This window comes from Amblyomma maculatum, chromosome 3 (genome assembly GCF_055883805.1).
Source record: "Amblyomma maculatum isolate TAMU_Amacu chromosome 3, ASM5588380v1, whole genome shotgun sequence".
NCBI lineage: Eukaryota > Metazoa > Arthropoda > Arachnida > Ixodida > Ixodidae > Amblyomma > Amblyomma maculatum.
The window spans coordinates 15,722,448-15,745,075 of NC_139346.1; the positions used below are offsets into that span (position 1 = coordinate 15,722,448).

The window sequence follows — 22,628 nt, forward strand, 5'->3', positions numbered from 1 at the left end:
CGTTTGTTTTACAAGTGAGCAAAAGAGGATCACGAGTCGGAGGGCTTCGAATTGCGCGGAGCGCCACTCCGCAACAACTGCGTATCAGCTGGTTGATCTCATGGGAGCTTTGAACACACGGAATCTTCAGCACAAAACGATACAACTGGAGAAAACAAACGGCACCAGCAACAGATTACGCTGATCCGTAGGCCCCTAAAGCGCAGAACGGAGCGAAGCAATCTTCTGAAACGCATAGCCGGTTAGCCGGCCGGCAGGCATTCCGAAATGACGTCACACCCGCCTGTTCCCGTTTCGACGCCCCGCCCTCGCCGCTCCCGGCAGCGACGAGAGCGTGAACGCGGCGCGTTTTAACAAGCGATTTCTGTTTTTCTTATCGACAGAATTAAAACATAATTGACACACATGATTGACACATTTTTCCAACCACCGCATTTTTATGCAATTCAAAACCGTTTCAGATTCCCTTTAAGTTCTTTGCCGTGTGACTTACCACCGAGGTAAGAGAACGGAAGTATTTCTATACTTCCGCTTCAAATAATTTTCAAACCAAAGCTCCCCAACTTCATCCCCGCCGTCCTTTTCATTCAAAAAGGTCAGCATAACTATGGAGGCCATCGAGAGACGGGGGCGTGTCCTCATTAAGTGTCCACAAAAAAGATTGCTACTATGTAGAAAAAATTTGTAAAATAGAAAACCTCCAGCCTTACTTGAATTCCATCGAGCCAGCCATAGTTTACCTTACGCCGCCAATTTGATTACGTGCCTCGGCCATTTACATGCCAATTTAAGCTGACATTGCGACCAAGAACTGAATAAAATAAAAGCTTCCACTCTGTCGCATGCATCGTTACAGAGCTTCTAACCGCTCTGCCGTGCGCAGCTGTTCGGCACAGACTCGACGCCCCTCTCAGTGTTGAGGATCTGTCCCAGTTCCAATTCGGGGCAGGACATATCCAGATAGTGTGGGCCGCCGAAACTGCGGTAAAGAATGTGAAGCCATCCCGACGGCACTGGAATGCACCCTAGTCGGCAGCGTGCTGTCCAAGCTACACTGGCTTCGAGTACTGGATCCTCTTCCGCTCGAAGGAAAAGGGCACTAAAATTTGCGCGACAATAAATTGTAATCCTCCCCGCTGGCAAGAAAAACGCGCAGTCGTCTTTGACAAACGACACTACCTAAACAAGATGCTGAGCATCCTCGAAAAGGGGGGTACGTATATAGTACATTCATGATATGTTCCCAGGCATACAGTGGATGCCGCAAGCGCACGATCGTGTTATTTGGAGTAATATGGGAGAGGGTATGCCGTTGCACTAGGTATAATCCCGCTGCTGCTGCTCCTGCTGCTGATGATGATGAATATAAATTGCATCTAACAAAATCGCGACACGACTTCAAATGTGCAAAAATACCTGCAGAAATTCCAGCTGACGTGTTGTGCCTCGTTCCTCCGCACCACAATTACTTACACATTTCCATTCCCTGCAGCGATGATTAGGCTTACTATTACAATGTTTACCACAAAGACGAGCTCCGCTTCGTCAAAACGGGTCTTACACTGTAAAATGTGCCAGTGCACGTCGTATTTCGACAAGCACATACACAAGCTCCTGTTTTTCGAAACGGGTCCGACGCTGCAAAACTCGCCAGTGCACTCCGTACTTGGACAACGCAGTATGCTGTATTACCACTAAGACGAGCTTCGGACCGTCGAAACGGGTCCTACACTGCAAAACTTGCCAGTGCACTTCGTATTTCGACAACACAGTATGCTGTTGTAGGAAAAAGTACGCGCAGAAAGACACCCACAGGAAAAATAAACACAAGGCAGGCAGAACGAGCGCTTTCTGCCTACCTTGTGTTCATTTTTCCTGTGTGTGTCTTTCTGTGCGCACTTTTTCCTACATTAGTAGGCACCTACTCGCCCAACAAAAAGCTCTTCTAAACAGTATCCTGTATTACCACAAGGACGAGCTTCGGTTCATCGAAACGAGTCCTACGTTGCAAAACTTGTCTGTGCACTCCATGCTTGGACAACACAGTATGCTGTATTACCACTAAGACGAGCTTCGGACCGTCGAAACGGGTCCTACATTGCCAAACTTGCCAGTGCACTGTATTTCGACAACAAGGAATGCTGTATTACCCTAAACACGAACTTCGTTTTGTTGGAACGGGTCCTACACTATAAAACTTGCAAGTGCACTCCGTATTTCGACAACACGGCATGCTGTATTACCATAAAGACTAGTTCCAGTTCGTCGAAATGGGTCCTACACTGCTAAACTTGCCAGTTAACTCCGTATTTTGACAACACGGTATGCTGTATTGTCACAAAGACGAGCTCTGGTTCGTCGAAACGGGTCCCACACGGCAAAATCTTCCATCGGAGTCCGTATTTCTACAATCATCATCATCATAAGCCTGACTATACCCACTGCAGGGCGAAGGCCTCTCCCATATTTCTCCACTTAACCCGGTTTTGTGCTAGCTGCATCCACTTCGCCCCTGCGAACTTCTTAATCTCATCCGCCCACCTAACTTTTTGCCGCCCCCTGCTACGCTTTCCTCCTTTTGGAATCCAGTTTGTTACCCTAAGCGATCATCGGTTATCATCTCTTCGCACTACATGTCCTGCCCATGCCCATTTCTTCTTCTTAATTTTCACTAGAATGTCGGTAACCTGAGTTATTTCTCTGACCCACTCTGCACGCTTCCTATCTCTTAATGTTACCCCTGCCATTTTTCGTTCTATAGCCCTCTGGGTTTCCTCAACTTAAGTAGGACTCTTTTGGTTAGCCTCCACGTTTCAGCCCTATTTCTACAATACAGTATGCTGTATTACCACAAAGGCGAGCTTTGGTTCGTCGAAATGGGTCCTACACTACGAAACTTGCCAGTGCACTTCGTATTACTAGGCGATTTGGTAGGCGTCCAGGTTATGTGGTCTCGTGACGCCACACTACTCAGCGCCCGACCACGTCGCTATCTGGCAGCTGCCATGGCCGTATATTTTCACCTCAACGACGAGAAAGCCAGGGCTGTATTTCCTGGAGAACAGAACCTTAAGGCTTCAAAAGGTATCAGTTGAACGCTAGCAGAAATTCTCAGAGAGGGAAATGTGAAAGCGAATCGCCAAGGAGCGGCTCGCTGAAAGGACTGTAACCCTAACGAAGAGGCTTAAGACATGGCAGAAAAGATTCCCGGCTCTAAGTAATCAACTTCATATTTGGCGAAAATAACATCCACGTGAGAATGAAGCAGCACGAGCTCGATTAAAAAAAATGAACAGGAATTGAAGCGCGGTGGCCATACACTGTGTGACATGGGTTCAGTTCAGTCGTTCAGTCGTGTCCGACTCTTCGTGACCCTGTGGACCATGTCACGCCACGCTTTCCGGTCTCTCACTATCTTCCTAACATCACATAACTTCATCTGCAGTGCCTCAAGAATGCCATCTAACCATCGCGTTCGCTGCCTACCCCTTCTCCGGCGACCCTCAACCTTTCCCAACATCAAACCTTTTTCCAGCGACTCCTCTCTTCTCATCAGATGACCAAAGTAGCTGAGCCTTAACTTTAGAATTTGACCTTCCAATCAGCAGTCAGGGTTTATGGTCGACAATATTGACTGGTTTGATCTTCTGGCACTCCAAGGAACTCTCAAGAGTCTTCGCCAGCACCACAATTCAAACGCGTTAATTCTTTGGCGTCAGCCTTTTTCACAGTCCAACTCTCGCATCCATACATCACAACTGGAAAGACCATAGTACGAGTTATACGGATCTTGGTTGGCAGACTAATGTCTCTGCTCTTTACTAGGCGGTCAAGGCTAACCATTGCTCTCTTTCCCAGAAGCAGGCGTCTCCTAATTTCATGGCTGCAGTTTCCTTCCGATGTAATCTTGGAGCCCAAGAAGAGAAAATCTGTCACAGCTTCCACTTCTTGTCCATTGATGCTCCAGGACTTGATAGGGCAAGACGCCATGATCTTTGTCTTTTTAATGTTTAGTTTAAGCCCGAACTTCTCACTCTCTTCTTGTACGCTCATCAGAAGTCTCATGAGTTCCACTTCACTTTCTGCCATTAAAGTGGTATCATCTGCATATCTAAGGTTGGTGATACGTTTTCCAGCAATCTTCACTCCAGCTGAAGACTCGTCCAGACCGGCCTTCCTCATGATGCACTCTGCATATAGGTTAAATAGGCTGGGCGACAGTATGCAGCCTTGCCTCACTCCTTTCTCAATCGGAAACCAATTAGTAAGACCATGTCCAGTTCTGACTGTGGCCTCTTATCCTTCATACAGATTCCTGAGGAGACAGATGAGGTGAATTGGAACTCCCATCTCTTGGAGAGCTTGCCACAATCTGCTGTGATCTACGCAGTCAAACGCTTTCGCATAATCAATGAAGCAGAAGTAAATGGGTTTCTGGAACTTTCTTCCTTTTTCCATGATCCAGCGAAGGTTGGTAATTTGGTCTCTAGTTCCTCTGCCCTTGCGAAACCCATATTGCACGTTCTGAAGCTCCCGATCCACATACTGCTGCAGCCTTCCTTGGAGGATTTTCAACATAATCTTGCTAGCATGCGAAATAAGCGCGATCGTGCGGTAGTTGGAACAATCTTTGGCACTGCCTTTCTTTGGAATGGGGATGTAAACTGACCTCCTCCAATCCTGTGGCCACTGCAGGGTTGTCCAAATCTTCTGACATAACGTATGCAGAATGTTAACAGCGTCATGGTTGAGGTTTTGAAGCAACTCTGCTGGAATGCCATCAATTCCGCTAGCTTTGTTCTTAGCAAGGCTGGCTAAGGCCCATTCAACTTCACTCTTCAGGATGCCTGGCTCGAGATCAGTAATCACAACCGTCTTATGATGGGTTTGTACATTCGGGTCCTTCTTGTACAGTTCTTCTGTGTATTCCTGCCACCTCTTCTTTATCTCTGAGGCTTCAGTGAGGTCCTTGCCTCGTTTGTCCTTTATCACGCCCAGCATAGCACAGAAGCTTCCATTGATATCTTTGATTGTCTTATACAGAGCTGTTGTGTTCCTTAATTGGCTGCTGTCCTCAACTGCTTGGCACTGTATGTTCAGGAAGGCGTTCTTATCTCTCCTTGCTATTTTCTGAAAATCCGCATTGAGAACCTTGTATCTTTCTCTTTCCCCCATAACTTTGCCATCCTCCTTTCTTCAGCTATTTGCAAAGCCTCTTCAGTTAACCATTTTGCTTGAATTTCTTTTGCTTTGGAACTACCTTAGTAGCAACCTCTTGTATTATATCACGAACATCAGTCCACATCTCTTCCGGCTCTCTGTCTTCCAGATCTAATTATTGAGATCGATTCCTCACTTCCACAGCATATTCTGATGGAATTTGATCCAGATCATACCTGAAAGGCCTTCTAGTTTTCTGCGTTTTCCTATATTGAAGCTTAAACTTGGCAACAAGAGGCTGATGATCGGTGCCACAATCGGCCCCAGGCCTTGTTTTTACTGCTTGTGTAGCGCTTCTCCATCTCTGCCGGCAAAGAATATAATCGATCTGATTCCTGTACAGACTGTCCGGTGAAGACCAAGTGTACAGGCGCCTCTTGTGCTGTTGAAAATGAGTATTCGCTATGGTCAGGCTGTTTTCTTGACAAAACTCTACTAGCCTCTGCCCAGCTTCATTTGGCTCGCCAAGACCGAACTTGCCTGCAATTCCGGATATTTCTTCACTCTCCACCTAAGCATTCCAGTCTCCTATGAGAGAAAGGATGTCTGATGATGGAGTGCGGTCTAAAAGGCATTGCAGGTCAGCATAAAATCTCTCAACGTCAGCTTCTTCAGCAGCAGTGGTTAGTATATACACTAGGACAACTGTTATGTTGAAAGGGTGACCTTGGATCCGAAGTGAAATCATTCGGTCATTTTTGGGATTGTACCCTAGCACTACTTTGCCGATTCTTCTGTTTACTATGAGAGCGACCCCATTCCTTTTCCTGGATTCGTGCCCACAATAAAAGACATAATGGTCGCCGGAATTAAATTCTCCCATTCCGGTCCACTTGAGCTCGCTGATACCCAAGATATCAATGTTCAAGCTATCCATTTCTCGCTTGACGACATCCAGTTTACCTTGCGTCATAGATCTTACATTCCATGTTGCTATGTGATATATCTCCTTGCAACATCGGACTTTCCGGTCGCTTCCCGACACATCCACAACTGAGCGTCCTTTTGGCTTTAGCCCGGCCGCTTCATTCGTCCTGGAGCTACTAGGAATCGCCCTTTGTTCATCCCCAGTAACATGTAGGACGTCTTCCAACCCAAATATTAATTGCCTGGGAACCATTGCATAGCGAGCTCGGCTATTCAAGAGGCACTCACATCAGTCATGGCGTATTTGAAGTCTCCTTCACAGCAACTCGCGGGTCCCAAGTTCCAGTTTGCTTTCTCGGGTTCAGAATCTCGCAGTCGCTACTAACTGCACCAGTGGAGGACGGGTGCGTCATTGCATATCTTAATAGCCCTGGATCGCTGATGGCTACCTACCGCGCTCTCGTCAAAACAGACTCGATCTACCTGCCGCTTCCTTGTTGCTTTTCACTTTAGCGGCGCTGGGCTGCTCCCGGGACGTTGTTGATGCTACATGTGTAATAATAAAAATGGATAGCTACTCACTGTAATCACCATACATCGCACCACATGTGGCGCCGCACGTGTCAACTATTCAGTGCTTGACACAAAATGTTTGCACCTCTCATTATGTCTTTACACGTGTCATGACCTCACATTTGCTAATATGATTTCGCCATGACCTGACGCACGCTCAATTATTGTGGATCATTGCCTGCGTTGGTAAATACTTATGAGCCAGGGGGTGTTTTAACTAAAATAACACCTATCGCATCATGAGTCCTGACCGGCAATATGACCCCCACTGATATACACAACTACGTCACGCATCACGGCAGATCCCCAATTAATGAGTTGTGATTAGCCGCGGCATGGCATTGCTGTCAAAAGACATATATTATTATCATGCATGTGGCTTAGGTTTACTACCGTGGACACGCAATAATACAGGCGCTGACAGGACGTGATACCGGAGAGCAACGGATTTTCACTCCAAGGAGACACCCATTTCTCCGATGCACCACTCCTGCTCCCGCGTCATCCAGAAACAATTTATTATCGTCTCCGTCTAATGCTTCCTCTACTAACAGTCTACGATACCATTTCAAACAATCAGACAGTCTGTATTGTGACAACTGCGGCTCAATTGAGACTGTATACATCATATTCTGCTCGAATGTCCAGCGTACGCCAACGAATGTGCACACTGTGAACCATGCAAGCAGCTTTTCACCCAAGTACTTCTCACAGCGGATTCTAAATTAGATCATTTAGGCTGCTGCAGACAGCAGCGACGTGCAATCACATTCTTATTTGCATTTTTAGACGGTAAATTTGTTTTATACAGATTCTAAATTGCCCATTCACTATCACACCGCTTTACATGCGCAGAACGGGACTTCGGTCTCATCCAAAAAGCCATCATTCAGTGGACTATTATGTTACAACGTTCTTCAATGACCACACTCTTTTCTTACACAATTCTTCAATCTTTACTCCCCAATTCGCTCCTCCATGCAGAGTAACATGTCAGCGAATATTCATGCCGGCTAAAATCTCTGTATTTCATTCAGGAGCGCTCTCCCTCTGGGTCGAGTCGTACGGCGATCGATGCTTGGAAATAAAGCGTGCACAAAACCGTCCGGCGTGCTGTATCTTTCGAAACTTGAAACTTCGCACAATTTGGGCCACAAAATAGCGAGGAGCATGGCCGAGGCGTCACATACCTTTCTTTAGCGTCTTGCCCTATCATACAGCGCCGACTCCGTACTGCGCGAATCTCTGCTGATATAGTTTGACGCTTGCACCTAAAAGCTAAAAAGCTGAAATGCCTAGGATTATTGATCAAAAACTAGGCGCTCTGCTCTGGTCATGTCTTTTATATACCCATTGCATTCACTTAACGTCGCGTACATTCACAAATGTAATTTGTAAACCCTAAGTACCTTGCACCTAACAGCCTAACTGCGTCAACACATAGCTGATTCAATTTCAGTCCAGTGCCTGCAGGCGCTGCATCAAGGTGTCGCATGACAGTTGGGTTTTCAGATAGCCGAGACGCGAAAAAACAGCACATGACAAAACCGCATGCTTACACAGCACAGCGCGTCACAAGAGTACACTGCAGAACACATCAAATTGTAAAAATTAACAGGGCACGGAATAAATAACACGGCGATAAAAGAGAGCACGGTGGCCGCTATGTTCCGTTCAGTGCTGCTCACGTGAGGGTTTTCTTGTGTGGTTGCAGGCGAGAGCGCGCCCGTGCTCAAGAGCCCGCTGCTGGCCAGCGACGAGGAGTTCTCGGCCGAGCACCACCGTCAGCACGTGCTGTTCAGCGGAACGCAGGTGTTGCAGACGCGCTACTACGGCAACAGCCGCGTCACAGCCCTTGTGGTGCGCACCGGTACGTCTTCTTCCGTCGCTCAATAGAGATTGGGGCAATGGAGCAGCATGTTGGGCGAGTCGCTCATGACTATAATAATGTTGATTCACTGCATCGAAGACTAGCTACAGGGCCGCCAACGTCATTTTCCTTACGTCGCTGTCCCTTATCTCTGTTGCACAGCTGCAACTTTCTCTCATAATTGTTAGGGCTAGTGGAGCGAGGATCGAGCATCCCGGAGATAGGAAGGCGGTGCTGCCGCATTTACCTTACTGCACCTGAAGAAGGCCATCGCGCACTGTGAACCCTTGCTAGCCTGTTTCGTACAGACGAGACCTGTACGACCAAAGGGGTCAGATTTGACGACAGCCATGAGATACATATTGATAGACCTCGTAGGGCTCTCGCACTAGCATAATTTTTTTCCTGAACTGACACAAGAGCGGACGGTACTGAGTTTTGACAGCTTTTGTGGGTTCTGAAAGGTAACTAATAGTGATCGCTGTATAGGTCGATCTGGGCTGTGCTTAATTTAGGTGCTGGCGTCTGCCGCGGTGTTTTGTAGTGAGAAACAGGGTGCAGCTATAGTATCGTACACAGGTATGCCATTCTATAAATGTAACACCAGTAAAGCTATGAAATACGCTGCAGGGGAGGCTCTGAACAGATTGAGACCGCCAAGGGCTCTTTAAAGTGCAGATATGTCGCATGGTGTGCACGGGTGCCTTGCCTTTCTTCTGTATAAGAAGGCAACCGCTGCGGCCGAGACGGAAATTTAGATTTCAGCTTTCGCACGCTTACTAGGCAGCCTGCGGCAAATAAAATAAGGCCATATTTTTGTTCGTGGGGTTTAATGTCCCAAAGCGACTCAGCTTATGACAGACGCAAACTTTTTTTTTTTTATTTTTACCTTTATTACGGGAAAGGACAAAACGCTATGAGAACCTAAAGGACCGTTTTTTGAACCCACTGCCAAGCTAGCTAGCACAGCCCCCCACAGCATGTCGAATAAATCACTACAAGGAACCCAAATTTGAGAAACGTTTCGCCGTATAGTCGCTCACTTAAGATAGCATAAGGACGAATGCAGCAGTGCTACCAGCTCTAAGGTAAACTCAAGTTTTCAGCCACGCTAACTGGATAGGATAACCAGAGCACGCGGAGCACTGCATTAATCGCACTAGAGGTAACGTACGTATGGATTATGAAATGACAACTTACGATAAAAATCGCATGCGGATAAGAATACATCCGCTGCACTGACGGACGGTTTAGAACGTGTACCATAAGTGTTGAGAGGAAACTGTTACGTTCTTACAATATAAGCTCTTACAAGGGAGATGTGGAAACTTTCGACCATAGCATGGTAGGACAAGAAACAAAAGCGACGTTTAACGATTTTAAACCCTTCAAGTTTACTTCAATGCAAAAATATTGCTCACGCTCTACAAGCAGTTTATAAAGTATTTTTGAAGCAATAGAGTGCTAATATTACGACTGAATACTGAAACTGACTGAAATATTCTGAACTAAGGTGATATTGTTAAAAAAATCTAACCAACTGCGACAATTGTTTTGTGGCCAATATGCTACCACAGCTTTCGCCTCAATAATAGCAGGACGTATCACCTTTATAAATGTCACCGGAAAACACTGAAAAGCTATAGGTACTCGCATCGTCTCAAAAAGCTCGGTGTACGTGAACTGCAGTTTTCAGCAGGCCCTTGTACTACCTTGAATGTAATTTCTGTTTTGAAAAAGTCTCTGCCTGATGTGTAAGAAGAAAAGCGCAGAGGAAGGCACAGCATGCTGGAACCTGCCTGCAGAATGACGAGGCCCCCGGCAATTCAGATGAAAGGGGCCGGGGCACCATCGCGCAGTGGCTCAATATTACCAGGGTACTCGCCTAACCAGCGCTCCCTCTCTCTAGCCTTGCTTGCTCCTCTATCCGTGTATGCAGACTTCAATAAATCTTAATTACAATTATTACGCGAAGGTTTATTGGTCGCGGCTATCGATATTAATGTCAGTGCACATGCATGTGTTTTTCTACATTGTAATTGTTTCTGTTTTATTTTTGCGTGGCTATCGCTTCAATGCTGGTATACGTTTCTAGGTCGCGAAAAAATGTGACGATAGCCTTGTCCCTCTAATTATGAACGCGCATGCATGTATCTTCCTTTGCTGCTAAAAACTAATGTCATCGCAGTTTATTATTGATGAAAAGGGTCTATCGCTGGCTGCTCTGAAATTTATTTTCCCATGTTTTTCTTTTTACGGGATTGTGATTCATTACTTGCATTTTCCGTTGAGCTTTGTAATGTGCCATGGGCATTTATTTTGTGTTTGTAACCCGCACCGCAATGTCGAATGAAAAACAAGATATCATCATGAACTAATTCTGTTCAATACTCAGCGTTGCCTTCATGCTGTGGCTTTCGGTAAAAACCTCAGTTCTTAGAAATCAACCTAATGAAATGCGAGAGAATACAAATTAAGCCAAACTTGAAGAGAAAGGTCGTTTAATAAGGCCGTTTTTAATATAGAAAAAATTAATACATATTCGTTGATGCAGGTCCCCTGCATGTAACACGGACACGTGACTCATATAGGCTAGGAAAGGGCCTATGAACGCTATGGCCTAGTAAACGCTTTGTAGTGCGTATGACTAACGTGTGCATATTTGTGTATTGATGTTACAGTAATATTAATCTAAATAAATAATGCAGAGTAGTTGTTTCTTAAGTTCGCGGTTCGAACAGGGGGCGTTCCAGGCGCTACCATGACAACTCTTGAGACGGAGCTTAAGTGTCATTCTTATTTGTTTGGGAAATACAAGCAGCAGTGACTGGAGATGTTCGGCATAAGGGGGCAGCACAAGATGATGCAAACCACTGAGTAAATAAATAGCACGCTGCACTGCAGGTTTCTACAAGGCTGCTGAAACGAGCTAGTTGGTAATTCAAGTTTCAAAAAGAGACTGCGCACCTTCAAGACATAGACAGTGAAGGCATAGGACGACACAGCACTAACTTCAAGTGGATATTTTATGGCAGAACGACGCCGCATGTATAAACAAATGGATGGTAAAACATGGGCAACAGCTGCTCGAATTTTACGCGACAGGAAGATAACAAATGTGAAAAAGACACGAGATTACAATGCTGCACCTTGTAACACACAAAAATTGTAAGAACACAAGTTTGTTATCGCGTTTAACGTCGTAAAGTGACTCAGGCTATGAGAGACGCCATAGTAGAGGACACTGGAAATTTAAACAACTTGGGGTTGTTTAACGTGCACTGACAGTGCACAGCACAAGGGCGCCTTGCTTCTCGCCTCCATAAAAAAGTGGCCGCTGCGGCCTGCATTCGATCTCGCGTCCTTGGTCACAGTAGTCCAGTGCCGTAACCACTGGACCGCCAGGGCGGGGCTGAGAATAAAGGTATGATGTCAATAGACAATAAAAGTATAACAAATAACAATATGCGAAGACATGATAACAAAAAGCAATAAAAAAAATCAAAAGGCCATTGAGAGCAGAATATAAATGCAATTAAACAGTAAACATAGCTGTTAAAAGCAGGAGGGACGACCACAATCAAAGCCAAAGGGTCAATAAGAACTAAAGGAAGAATTCAGGAATCCTGAACATGAAAACTTCTAAACAAGAGTAGGACGATCTTATTAACCTAACTGCAGCTAGCTCAAATATTCTCTTTCCGGAATTATTTTCTTAGTGATAAAAGACACACGGACACAAAGTACACGATACACAAGGGACACCCACTAGACTGCAACTAGTTTTTATTGGACACATACATGACGTAAATATAGAGCCATCAATGAGCAGTTGCATCGTCATGCACACAAGGATTTACTGCTGCCCGCCCCTTTTTCCTCGCGGCATGCGATGACGAAGACAAGTAATTTATATTCCTGCCAACGCAAGGAAAGGGGGGCTAGCACATATGTCATCCGTGTTGTTAATTTGAAAGCCTTCATTAAGTTCCCTTTCCTTTTTCTGGGCTACTATAATGTGTACAACAGTGTACACATTACACTACCTAAAGCGCCCCACCCGTTCCTGTGAGCCTTTTCTCCGCGAATGCACTGTCATCGCGAGAAATTCGCATCATATCACACGTGAAAGCATAGAAGCTGCCCACATTCTAAGGCTAGGAGAAGATTGTGTAAGCCCACACTCGCCGTGTGATTAGGTGCCGCATAGTCTTCTCCGAGCGAGGCACCTGGCAGCAAACGGTAAGACGCTTACTTGCAGAAACCGATATCGGCGCTCGCAATTGATTATCTATTCCGAATCAGAAATCCAGAAAACCCTAGTAGCACGCCGTCAATGGACCACCATCAGTTCAATATTGAGGAAAACCGACCCCAGTATTGGGGCCAATAACAGCATTTCATTAGCGTGCTACCCGTGCCAAGATTTGATAAAATCTACTAGACTGGCTTTCCTACAATGGCCACTAATGGCATACTAGGTTGTTTATCAGCATTTAATCTTACCCAACAGCTACCCAATATCTTCCACCCAAGCATACCCACTGGCTCCTATATAACGTACATCCAGCCACTCTCACTGGCTATCCAATACTTGCAACCAAACGTACTCACTGGCTTTTAAGAACTGCTATCCAGCTAGGCTCATCGGCTGCCCGATATCGGCCACCCAAGCTTGTCCACTGGCTTTGCATCATTGGCATCCAGGCAATCCCATTATTGTTGAATGCTTGTTTTTGTGGCTATTTTTTATTTGATGGCTGTTACGGCATAGAGGCAGCTAAGGCCATCATGCGCCAAACACAGGGTTGAGTTTGTTTTTGTGCAGTTTTTTTACATGCAGCTAATAATATACATACAGTCTCCTGAAAGTATACGTGGACACAAAAATGCCAGAATTGTTCGTTTCATCAATATTTATTAGGTGTGCATGTGGTAAATAGGGAAACAAAACTGTAGGCAAATTTATTTCAGAATTCCAGGACTTCATCTCCGGTTGGGTCCATTGACAACGTGTCGGCAGATCCCAGCTTGGAAGAAGACGCCGCTTTATTGGCAGCTTCAGGTGTCTGCCAAGCCAGCATCTCTAGCATGCGCCTTTTGCTTCGGTTATAAGAACAGCAGCTTTCTGCAGCCCTTGCCCATGTATGCTCGAGCAGCTAGCATGACACCATCTTCCATTTCGTACAAAACATCTCCGAACAAAAAACAAAAATACGGCACAATAATATGCAGACTTGTTTTAGTACAACTTGGGCAAACTGTTCATGAGCAGTTAAATGTGCCACTGCTGCAAACTTCGCGTCTCCAAGTCAGCGTGCTGAAATTGGAATTCATGAAGAATGCAGATTTTCTGTTTGGTGCAATAGAGTTGAAGCAAAAGCTGTTCTGACTATCGGCGTGCATAAACAGCAGATAAACACATTTCGTTCATCGTATCAGGTGCCAATGACTGACAAAATGAATAATTTCCAGTTAATATGCCGCACTGTATAAAAAATTGATATCTTACCGGTGGTTCAGCACAACCTTGCATGCAGCGTCAACCAAAGCAGCCCAAGACTAAATTGGCATGCGAAGGTCCGTCCTAGTGATCCTGAGTCTTTTCTCTTGCAGGGAAGTGTAGTAACGTGGCAGACAAATAAGCAGCATATGTTCCACAAAACCTACTCCGTTACGAAAATATATCCTAAAATAAAGGGTCAGTGGTACTTATACTGAGTTGCAGACTGTTCTAAGAGGACGAGGCATGTCGTGGTTCTACTGTTTATTCTCCGAGTGCGAGCGTAGCTGCAGCAGACAACCCGCGAGGCGCGCACCTGCGCTGCTAGAGAGAAGAGGAAATAGCGAAGAGAGAGAGCGCGCTGGTGCCAGTCGTGCGAGCGCGGCAGTGCTGTCCGCATGGTTTCAAATGGCACCAAAAGTTCGAATTCCATCGAAGTTCAGTGGACGCTGCTGAAGCGTGGGAACGAAGAACGCGTATGCTGCCACGGCGAAGCCTGGCGCAGCTGCGTCGCAAATAGCCGCCTGTGTCACACTGCTAGAAAGAACGTACCTTTTTTGTAAGCTGTTAGAGCGAACGAACGTAATTTCTAGGTTTACATACCTTCGGTCTGGTCGCAATATGTTTTGATGATATTACTAAAAAACATGGAGAATCTTCCCACAATACCGCATAGGAACAAGTATTTAAACGCGTGATGTTAAGCCGACTTTCCAAAAATATGCGAAGGCAGGTCATGAGAGTTACACACGCGCTTTCGGACAAAAATAGTTTCCTTGAAGAGCAGCATGACCAGGCAGAACAATAATTTTATGACAAATATTTCGGTGGTGAACACGTATTCATTACATCATGCTTGTTTGTTTCTGTAGAACAAAAATTCATTAACGCTCATTAACAGTCCTCGTTTGTGGGGTTGCTATGCTTCAAGCTTCTTCAATATTTTCTCGTTGAAATCTTTACCTGCAAACAATAAGTCCGAACTAGCTAAATAGCTGCAACACGTATACAACCTGTAGTAAACGGTTAGGCAGCGTGCAATGGTATTGAATTAAATACACTTCCTTCCAGAACATTTGAGAATTAAAGCTAATTTTTTTACTCTGCCAGGCGAAGGTAAAGAACGTATACAAAACAATGCATTTTTTTTTATGTGGGCGGATATACCTCTTGACAATGAGCTATGCAGCATCGATAGCCTAAGGAATTTGTTTATTATTTGCCCCTTGCTGAAGCATTCAAAGCAGAGCACGCCGGCATATAGGAATCAAGTGCAAGTTTATGGCTGTTGTAAATTACAACAAAAAATGTGCTGCAGCTAGCCCGTCTTCTGTGCTTATACCAGATCATCTACGACGCAATACAGTAGGTGCTGGCGCCGAGTTGGGGAGTCAGCTAGCGTACATGGCGAAACGGTACAGCATTTGCCTTCACTAGCACACGCTCTTCGACCTGTTTTCCAGCATTTGATCACATTCAGTTTTCGTTCACCACGCAAATGAAATAGTGCATAAATAAATAATTTGCGTGTCTATTTTCAGTCACAGACAAAAATTTTCAGGTTGTGGACGTAAAACCTCATTGCTACGAATGAAGCCGGGAATTAAGACTATATCATATATGGTTTTGAAGGTGCTACGTCTTACTGCCTTATTGCAGATTGCAGAAGTGTATATGCTTGTATACTGCGCCGTAGTTTGTTTCTATACATAGGCAGCGACCGTTGTCAGCTTTAAAAAAATATGCGTCTGTTTTGTTGCGATTTTATTGAGGAGGGCGACGAAGTATTCTTAAACTTTTGACGTATGAGTGGCCTCACGCATCACGCTGAAGACGTATAGAAGGAATGGTAGAGCCCGCATCCACTGCGCATTCCACCTCTGTACTAAACTTCTGCACAGTTGAGAACAGCGCAACAGTCGGGCATTTCTAAGCGCTTCGTAGACGGCATAAGCCACGCGTCCGACTCGATGGCAGTGACGTGCTCATTACACAAGGCATACCTTGTGTACATGCGTAGTGCGACTCAGTCATTCATTTCGGGGCTTTCTAAAAGTTTTGGCTCAAGAATGTCTGCGTTTATTTAATAGCATGGGTTTGTCAAGAAAATGATGCTTTACCCCGGCAGGGGTTCAGCCACTATAGCAATGAGGGAGGACTCTATACCAACCGCGGCCTTACCGCCTAAGCTATTTTTCTTAAATATATGTTCTGTACTACTCTTAATATACTGTTGACTTTTATAAAACATTCTGGAAAGCTATCGCGATGGACATGACAGTATTGTTCGAGACTAGATTATATCAGAATATATAGGTTGAGCATTGATCGTTAATATCTGCAAGCCAATACCGGCCACCACGTGTAAAGATATGTGCAATGGTTTTCCAGCCGTCAAACCTCAGGGGACAATATCGACCACTATAATACAATTATATATGTTGTTGGAAAGACCCCAAAAGTGGCGAGGCCACATCGACCACTGCATGACAAAATGTATTCAATGCAGATAAGCCATCTATACTAACAGGATCATATCAATCAATGCATACAATGTTGCCTGCAATGTCGACAAGCCATAGCAGCTGCCCATAAAATATCGACCACTATAACCCATGATGGATACAATATTGGTAAACCATCTCAACTGGTAGTAATATATTGACCATCGTATTGCAGTAAATATTCTTAGTTCATAGGCCATCAATGGTGGCAGGAGAATATCGATAAACTTATGTAAAGATGTATGGTATTTTGGCACGCCATTGCACTTCGTCAGGCAACATCGACCACTGTAATTGCACATATCCAATATTGGGAAGCCATGACGACTGGCGGGAGGATAGTGACTAATGTATGCCAAGATACATTCGATGCTGACAAGCAATCAATACTGGCACTGCAATATTGACGGGACGACCGTCGACTAGCTGAAAGGGCGCAATACGCGTCGTCTCCTGTTCAGCAGTATTGTATGCAAAAGTTGCATACGGAAGAACTTCAGCCCACGTGCGATGTTCAACGTCGACATACATGGAAATCATGTCTGCAAGTGTTCTATTGAGGCGTTCGTTCAGTCAGTCCGTTCGTTTGCGGATGGTAAGCAGTAGACCTACGATGACTTGTGCGGGTAAGACTGAAGAGAGCCTGCATTAGTTCAGCCGTAAAGGCTGTACCGCGGTCAGTATTATTAACCGATGGGGCTCCGTGGCACAGTACGATGGTCTTGAGGAAAAACTGAGCTATTCAGTAGCAGTGGATTGGGAAAGTGGCTGTGTTTCGGCATATCGCGTTAAGTTGTCCGTCGCCACTACTATCCATCTGTTCCCCGATGCGGATGTTGGGAAAGGGCCCAGAAGATCCATGCCCACTTGCTGGAAAGGGGCTGTCGGTGGCGGTATCGGTTAAAGAAGCCATGCAGGTTTTATCGGAGGTGTCTTTCGGCGCTTGCAATCTCGGCAGGTTCTCACGTAGAGCTGGATTGAAGGCAGCAATCTAGGCCCATAGTACTTTTGTCGAATGCGTGCTAATGTTCACGTGCCCCTAAAGGACCAGCTGAAGGCTCCTTGTGGCATGCGTGCAAAATTTCTGGCTGGAGGTCGGACGGCACAACGAGAAGAAAGGTTTCCTTGTTGTGCTGAAAGTCTCTCTTGTATAGGACGCGATTGCGATTGCTGTAAGAGGATAAACCCCGTGGGAAAGCACTCGGACAGCTACATCAATGCCTTCAAGATGCTCAATAAGCGGGCGTAAATCGAAGTCAGCCCGTTGACGCTGGGCCATGTCGGTGGTCGTGACTACAGCAAGAAACAGGAAGTCTTTTCCTTCGGAGTCGGGAGGGGCAGCATCAACTGGTGCACGCGACAAGCAATCGGCGTCATTGTGCGTACGGCCGCACTTGTATACAACCGTTATGTCGTATTCTTCGAGATGGAGGCTCCACCTTGCAAGCCGTCCAGAGGAGTCTTTGAGGTTGGCTAGCCAGCATAACGAATGGTGGTCGCTCACAGCCCCAAAAAGGGCGGCCGTAAAGATAGGGTCGGAACTTAGTTATCGCCCAAACTACCGCGAGACATTCCTTTTCCATGGTTGAGTAGTTTGCCTCTGCTTTTGAAAGAGAGCGACACGCGTAAGAGAGAACTTTCTCACTGCCATTTTGGAATGGAATGGAACCGAGTCCAAAATTACTGGCATCGGTATGAATATTCGTAGCAGCGTTTTCATCAAAATAGGCAAGTATCAGAGCGGCCTGCAGTCGCCGATGTAACTCGTTGAAGGCATCCTCTTGATCATCTTGCCACGCGAAAGGAACATTGTCTCTGGCAAGAAGCGTAAGAGGCTCGGCAATCGCTGAAAAATTCTCGAAGAAACGCGGTAACGCACGAAGCGAAACGCACAAAGCCCCAAAAACCTTCTAAAGGACTTTTTGTCGGTTGGGCGCGGGAAGTTTTCCACAGCAGCAGTCCTGTCGCGATCTCGTTTCACGCCCTCAGCACTAATAACGTGGCCAAGAAAGCGGAGCTCCTGGAATCCGAAATGGAATTTCTGTGGTTTTATCGTCAGTTGGGCTAAACGCAGCGCCTGTAGTACTATTCGCAGCCGGTCAGGGTGCTGCTCAAAACTAGCCACAAATATTACGACATCGTCGAGATACACCAGGCACGCATGCCACTTAAGTCCAGAGAGAACGGTGTCCGTCATTTGTTGGAAGGTTGCTGGCGCAGAACAGAGATCGAAGTTAAGCTTTTTAAATTCATAAAGGTCGTCGGGGGAGACGAACGCTGTTTCCGCTCTGTCCCTTTCATGCACGTCTATCAGCCAGTAGCCATTGTTGAGGTTAAGCGACGAGAAATTGACATTGCTTAACCGGTCCAATGCGTCGTCGATACGTGGGAGCGGGTATATGTCCCGTTTTGTCACCTGATTTAACTTCCGATAATCGACGCAGAACTGCAAGGTGTTATCTTTTTTCTTCACCAACACTACAGGCGAAGCCCAGGGGCTGGTAGACGGCTGCACCACGTCGTCAGTAAGCATTTCTTGCACCTGGCTTCGAGTAGCCTCTCGTTCCGTTGACGACACGCGGTATAGGCGTCGGGAAATCGGCTTGGTCCCCGCGTCAACCATAATGCGGTGTTTGGCTACAGGGGTGCGCCCACCTTTCCGAAGACGTTGCAAAGCACCCAGGAAAATCCTGAAGGAGATCTAGGAGTCGCCACCGCTCGACCACCGACAAATTGGGAATAATGTCTACAGTTGACAGATTGTCGGGTGCATCGCATCCTGCTGGCGATGACGGCGCAGGGTACAGATGTTTTCTGGCTCAATAAAGTCGGCAACATACGCGATGGCCGTTCCTTTCGCAATATGCTGAAACTCGGTCCCGAAATTTGTAATCAACGGTTACGCTGCATGCGAATAAATCCTCTTGCAGCGCAGATCCCTTTCTCAAGAAGCAGGTAAACGTTCCTCTCTGCAATTACGTCGCGGTCGCACGGTGAGTCGCTTTCTACCAAGACCATAATGCTGCCTCTTGGCGGAAGTGTAACGTCAGCAGCTGTGATAAGTAAGGCGGGCGTTGATGAACCGTCGAAGCTAGATCTCGCAATAGCTTGGCTCGGCGAAAACGTCCCACGTGATTCTTGCAAATTACTTATCGCAACGTTAGCCTGTAAGAAGTCCAATCCGAGGATGACATCTCGAGAACAGTGGGTAAGAACAACAAAGTCGCCGACATAAACAAATCCGTCAATTGCAACTTTCGCAACCATCTTCCAGGCGAGGTTATAAGGTGCCCCCAGCTGTGCGAATCTGAGGACCAGTGCACTCGGGTAAAACTTTCTTCAATTTCTTGGCTAGTCCACTGCTCATAACTGAATAGTCCGCTGCCGTATCAACTACGCGGTAATGAGAAAATCATCGATAGGAACCGGTATGTTCAAAGCTGCGCACCCAGGTTCATCTTTACATCACCCCATTTGATAGCCGTTGTCTTGTAAGAAGCGTGATGGAGGATTTTGGGAAGTTCGCTCGAGGTCGCTTTTCCTAGTTTTCCTGACGGCTTGGGGAGCGGGGGCTCGGCGAGCGGCCAGTGTGGTATGCAGAGGGACGTTGAATTGGGTTAACGATAACGGGTAGAGGTAATGACGCGATACCCGTAGTGTGGGATATCTGAGAGATCCGTGTGCGCCGACAGGTACTCCTCGATTTCGCGTGGTTGTTCACCTCTCCGGGGACACCGTGCACGCGGATGAAAGCCACGAAGTGCGGCGCGGCGGTGCGGACAGAACCTCAGCATGTGACCGGCCTCACCATGCTAACAAAGATGGCGCTGGTCAGGGGCACGCCAGACATCAGTCTTTCGAAACCGTGCCTCGGCTAGAAGAGCAGGACGACGCGGGCTTGAATCAAGTGTAGGGGTGTCTAGTCTGGTTCTGGAGAGTCGTACCCACTATGGTGCTGATTTGGATGAGGCCGAGTGCTGTTCGCTCTTGGAGAATCGTACAGGGTATTCTGCTGAAGTACGGAAGCCTACGTACGCACACTCGGTGGCGTTGGCTGCACGGCAGGCACAGACGGCTCCGGGACGACTTGCCTAACTTCCTCACGAATGACCTGCGCGAGTGAGGGAAGCCTCGATGACGACGTTAGACTCTGTAGCTGAATGTGTCTCAGCTCTTCTCTGACCACGGATCGAACAAGCTTCCTTAAGGTCTCACCAGAACCATTGCAGCCGGAAATAGACGGCCGGTCACATGGCGGGCACGTCAAGGTTATAGTAGTGTGCCCTGTGTTGAAGTGTTTGTTCCATCGTGGCGACCTTCGCTAGAAAATCTGATGTGCCAGGTGGATTGCGCACGAGCCCAGCAAATAGTTTTTATTTCACCCCGCGCATAAGGTGGTGCACATTCTTCTCCTCAGACATATTTGGTTCAGCACGCCTAAAAAGACGGATCACGCCCTCGTAGTACATTCCAACACTTTCGTTCGGGGAATGGCAGCGAGATCAAAGTGCCGACTCCGCATGCTCCCTTCGGTCGTTGGTGCTGAAGGTCGCCAGCAGCTGGCGACGAAAGCGGTTCCATGATAATAGCGTCGTTTCGTTATTCACGAATCACGTCCGCGCCTTATCTTCAAACGCAAATTACACATTATGCAGCTTCCTTTGCTCATCCCAGCCGTTGTAGTTGGCGACCCGTTCGAATTGGTCTAGAGAGTCCTCAGCGTCCTCATAAAGCTCGCCATGGAAGGACGGTGTCATTCGAGACAGGAGGACGACGAACTGAGGTGAACTCTCTCCGTTAGCCACATTGTTCGTGTTCGATCTATGCATGGTGGTCACAGGCGTGCAGGACAAAGGCCCGAACTCTGGCGACTGACCTCGGAGGCGGCGGCTGGTACTGCGTGCTGACTCTTTGTGGTGACTCTCAGTTGCCCTTGAGGGGTGGAACTCAGCAAAAGGGGAATCGTACCCGGCTGCTGCACCAGAAAATGTGACGAGTAGAAGGCGGCAAACACTGAACGGATCAGTTTCATACACTGCACTCAGCTTCGTCCTCTTTCTCCTCAGTTCCGACAGGCACGCAGCAATATCATGAATAATAATAGTTTTTTCTCTTGAGAACTTCGTGTTCCGTTTTCCTGGCGTGCCTCGGTTTTCTATCTGTGTTATCTCAAAAATAATATATGCTTAACATGTGTAATTTGTTTTCGTCCTCATGGATACTACGAGCGCTGAGTGGTAGTATGTTCTGGATTTTTTATATTTACAATTTGCTTGTCTGTATGAGTTTCTCATTTTTTGTTACCTGTTCCATTGTTTCCACTTTCAATTTCTTTCCATTGCTGAAAATTGTTCACATGTTTATATTTTTGTATTTATTAACCATGCTGTATGTTGCCCTGAAGAAGGCTCCGGGTCCAGTCAAGCTACTCTGTAAGTAGCGTTTTCTCTTTGAGAGAAATAAAGAACGCTTGGATTGAATTGAAGTACAAAGCGCCGTATTATTTGTGTTGTATGAGATACTGCTCTCGTGTTGCATGTCTTACATTAGCAAACAGGAAGCTGCATCCACGAGCGTGTGTCGGAACTCTTGGAAGTCACTCAATACTGGCAGCAGCAACAACCTGCCCATTTAATGTGAACAATACTCTTGCATGCCAGCCCGCGACAAGAAGATTTTGAAAATATATTACGGAGAGCGCACACGGAAGATACAAGAGGCTTACCTCATTCAAACCCGGGGCGACAAGGGTGTTAACAGTCCACCCATCAAAATATAATCAAAAGCGGTTACATATCTGAAAAATCAATCCTCCCTGTCTTGGAAAGTTGTTAATCCTTTTAAATTTTTAGTGATACTTTTTAACAAGTCATTGTCATCGCACACCCTCCCTAAGGAAAGGAAAATAGCTAAAGTGACACCTATACGCAAAACAGGAAGCAAATCAGATCCCTCAAATTTCAGACCAATTTCACTAACAAGCACTGTATGCAAGTTAATAGAGCACATTATCTTAAAGCACATAACAACCTACTTAGAGGAAAATCAAATTATAAAACTTTTTCAGCATGGCTTTCGGAAAGGAGTTTCT

The 22,628-nt window shown here is 46.3% G+C and overlaps 1 protein-coding gene across 1 annotated transcript in view; it reads left to right on the forward strand.

The window, feature by feature from the left end:
• LOC146194269 (polyamine-transporting ATPase 13A3-like) overlaps positions 1–22,628 on the forward strand; it is an 813,351-nt gene that overhangs the window by 241,022 nt on the left and 549,701 nt on the right. Inside the window, exon 12 of the mRNA XM_084596520.1 lies at positions 8,375–8,530. Coding sequence (XP_084452646.1) covers positions 8,375–8,530 — 156 coding nt within the window. The remainder of the gene's footprint in view (positions 1–8,374; positions 8,531–22,628) is intronic.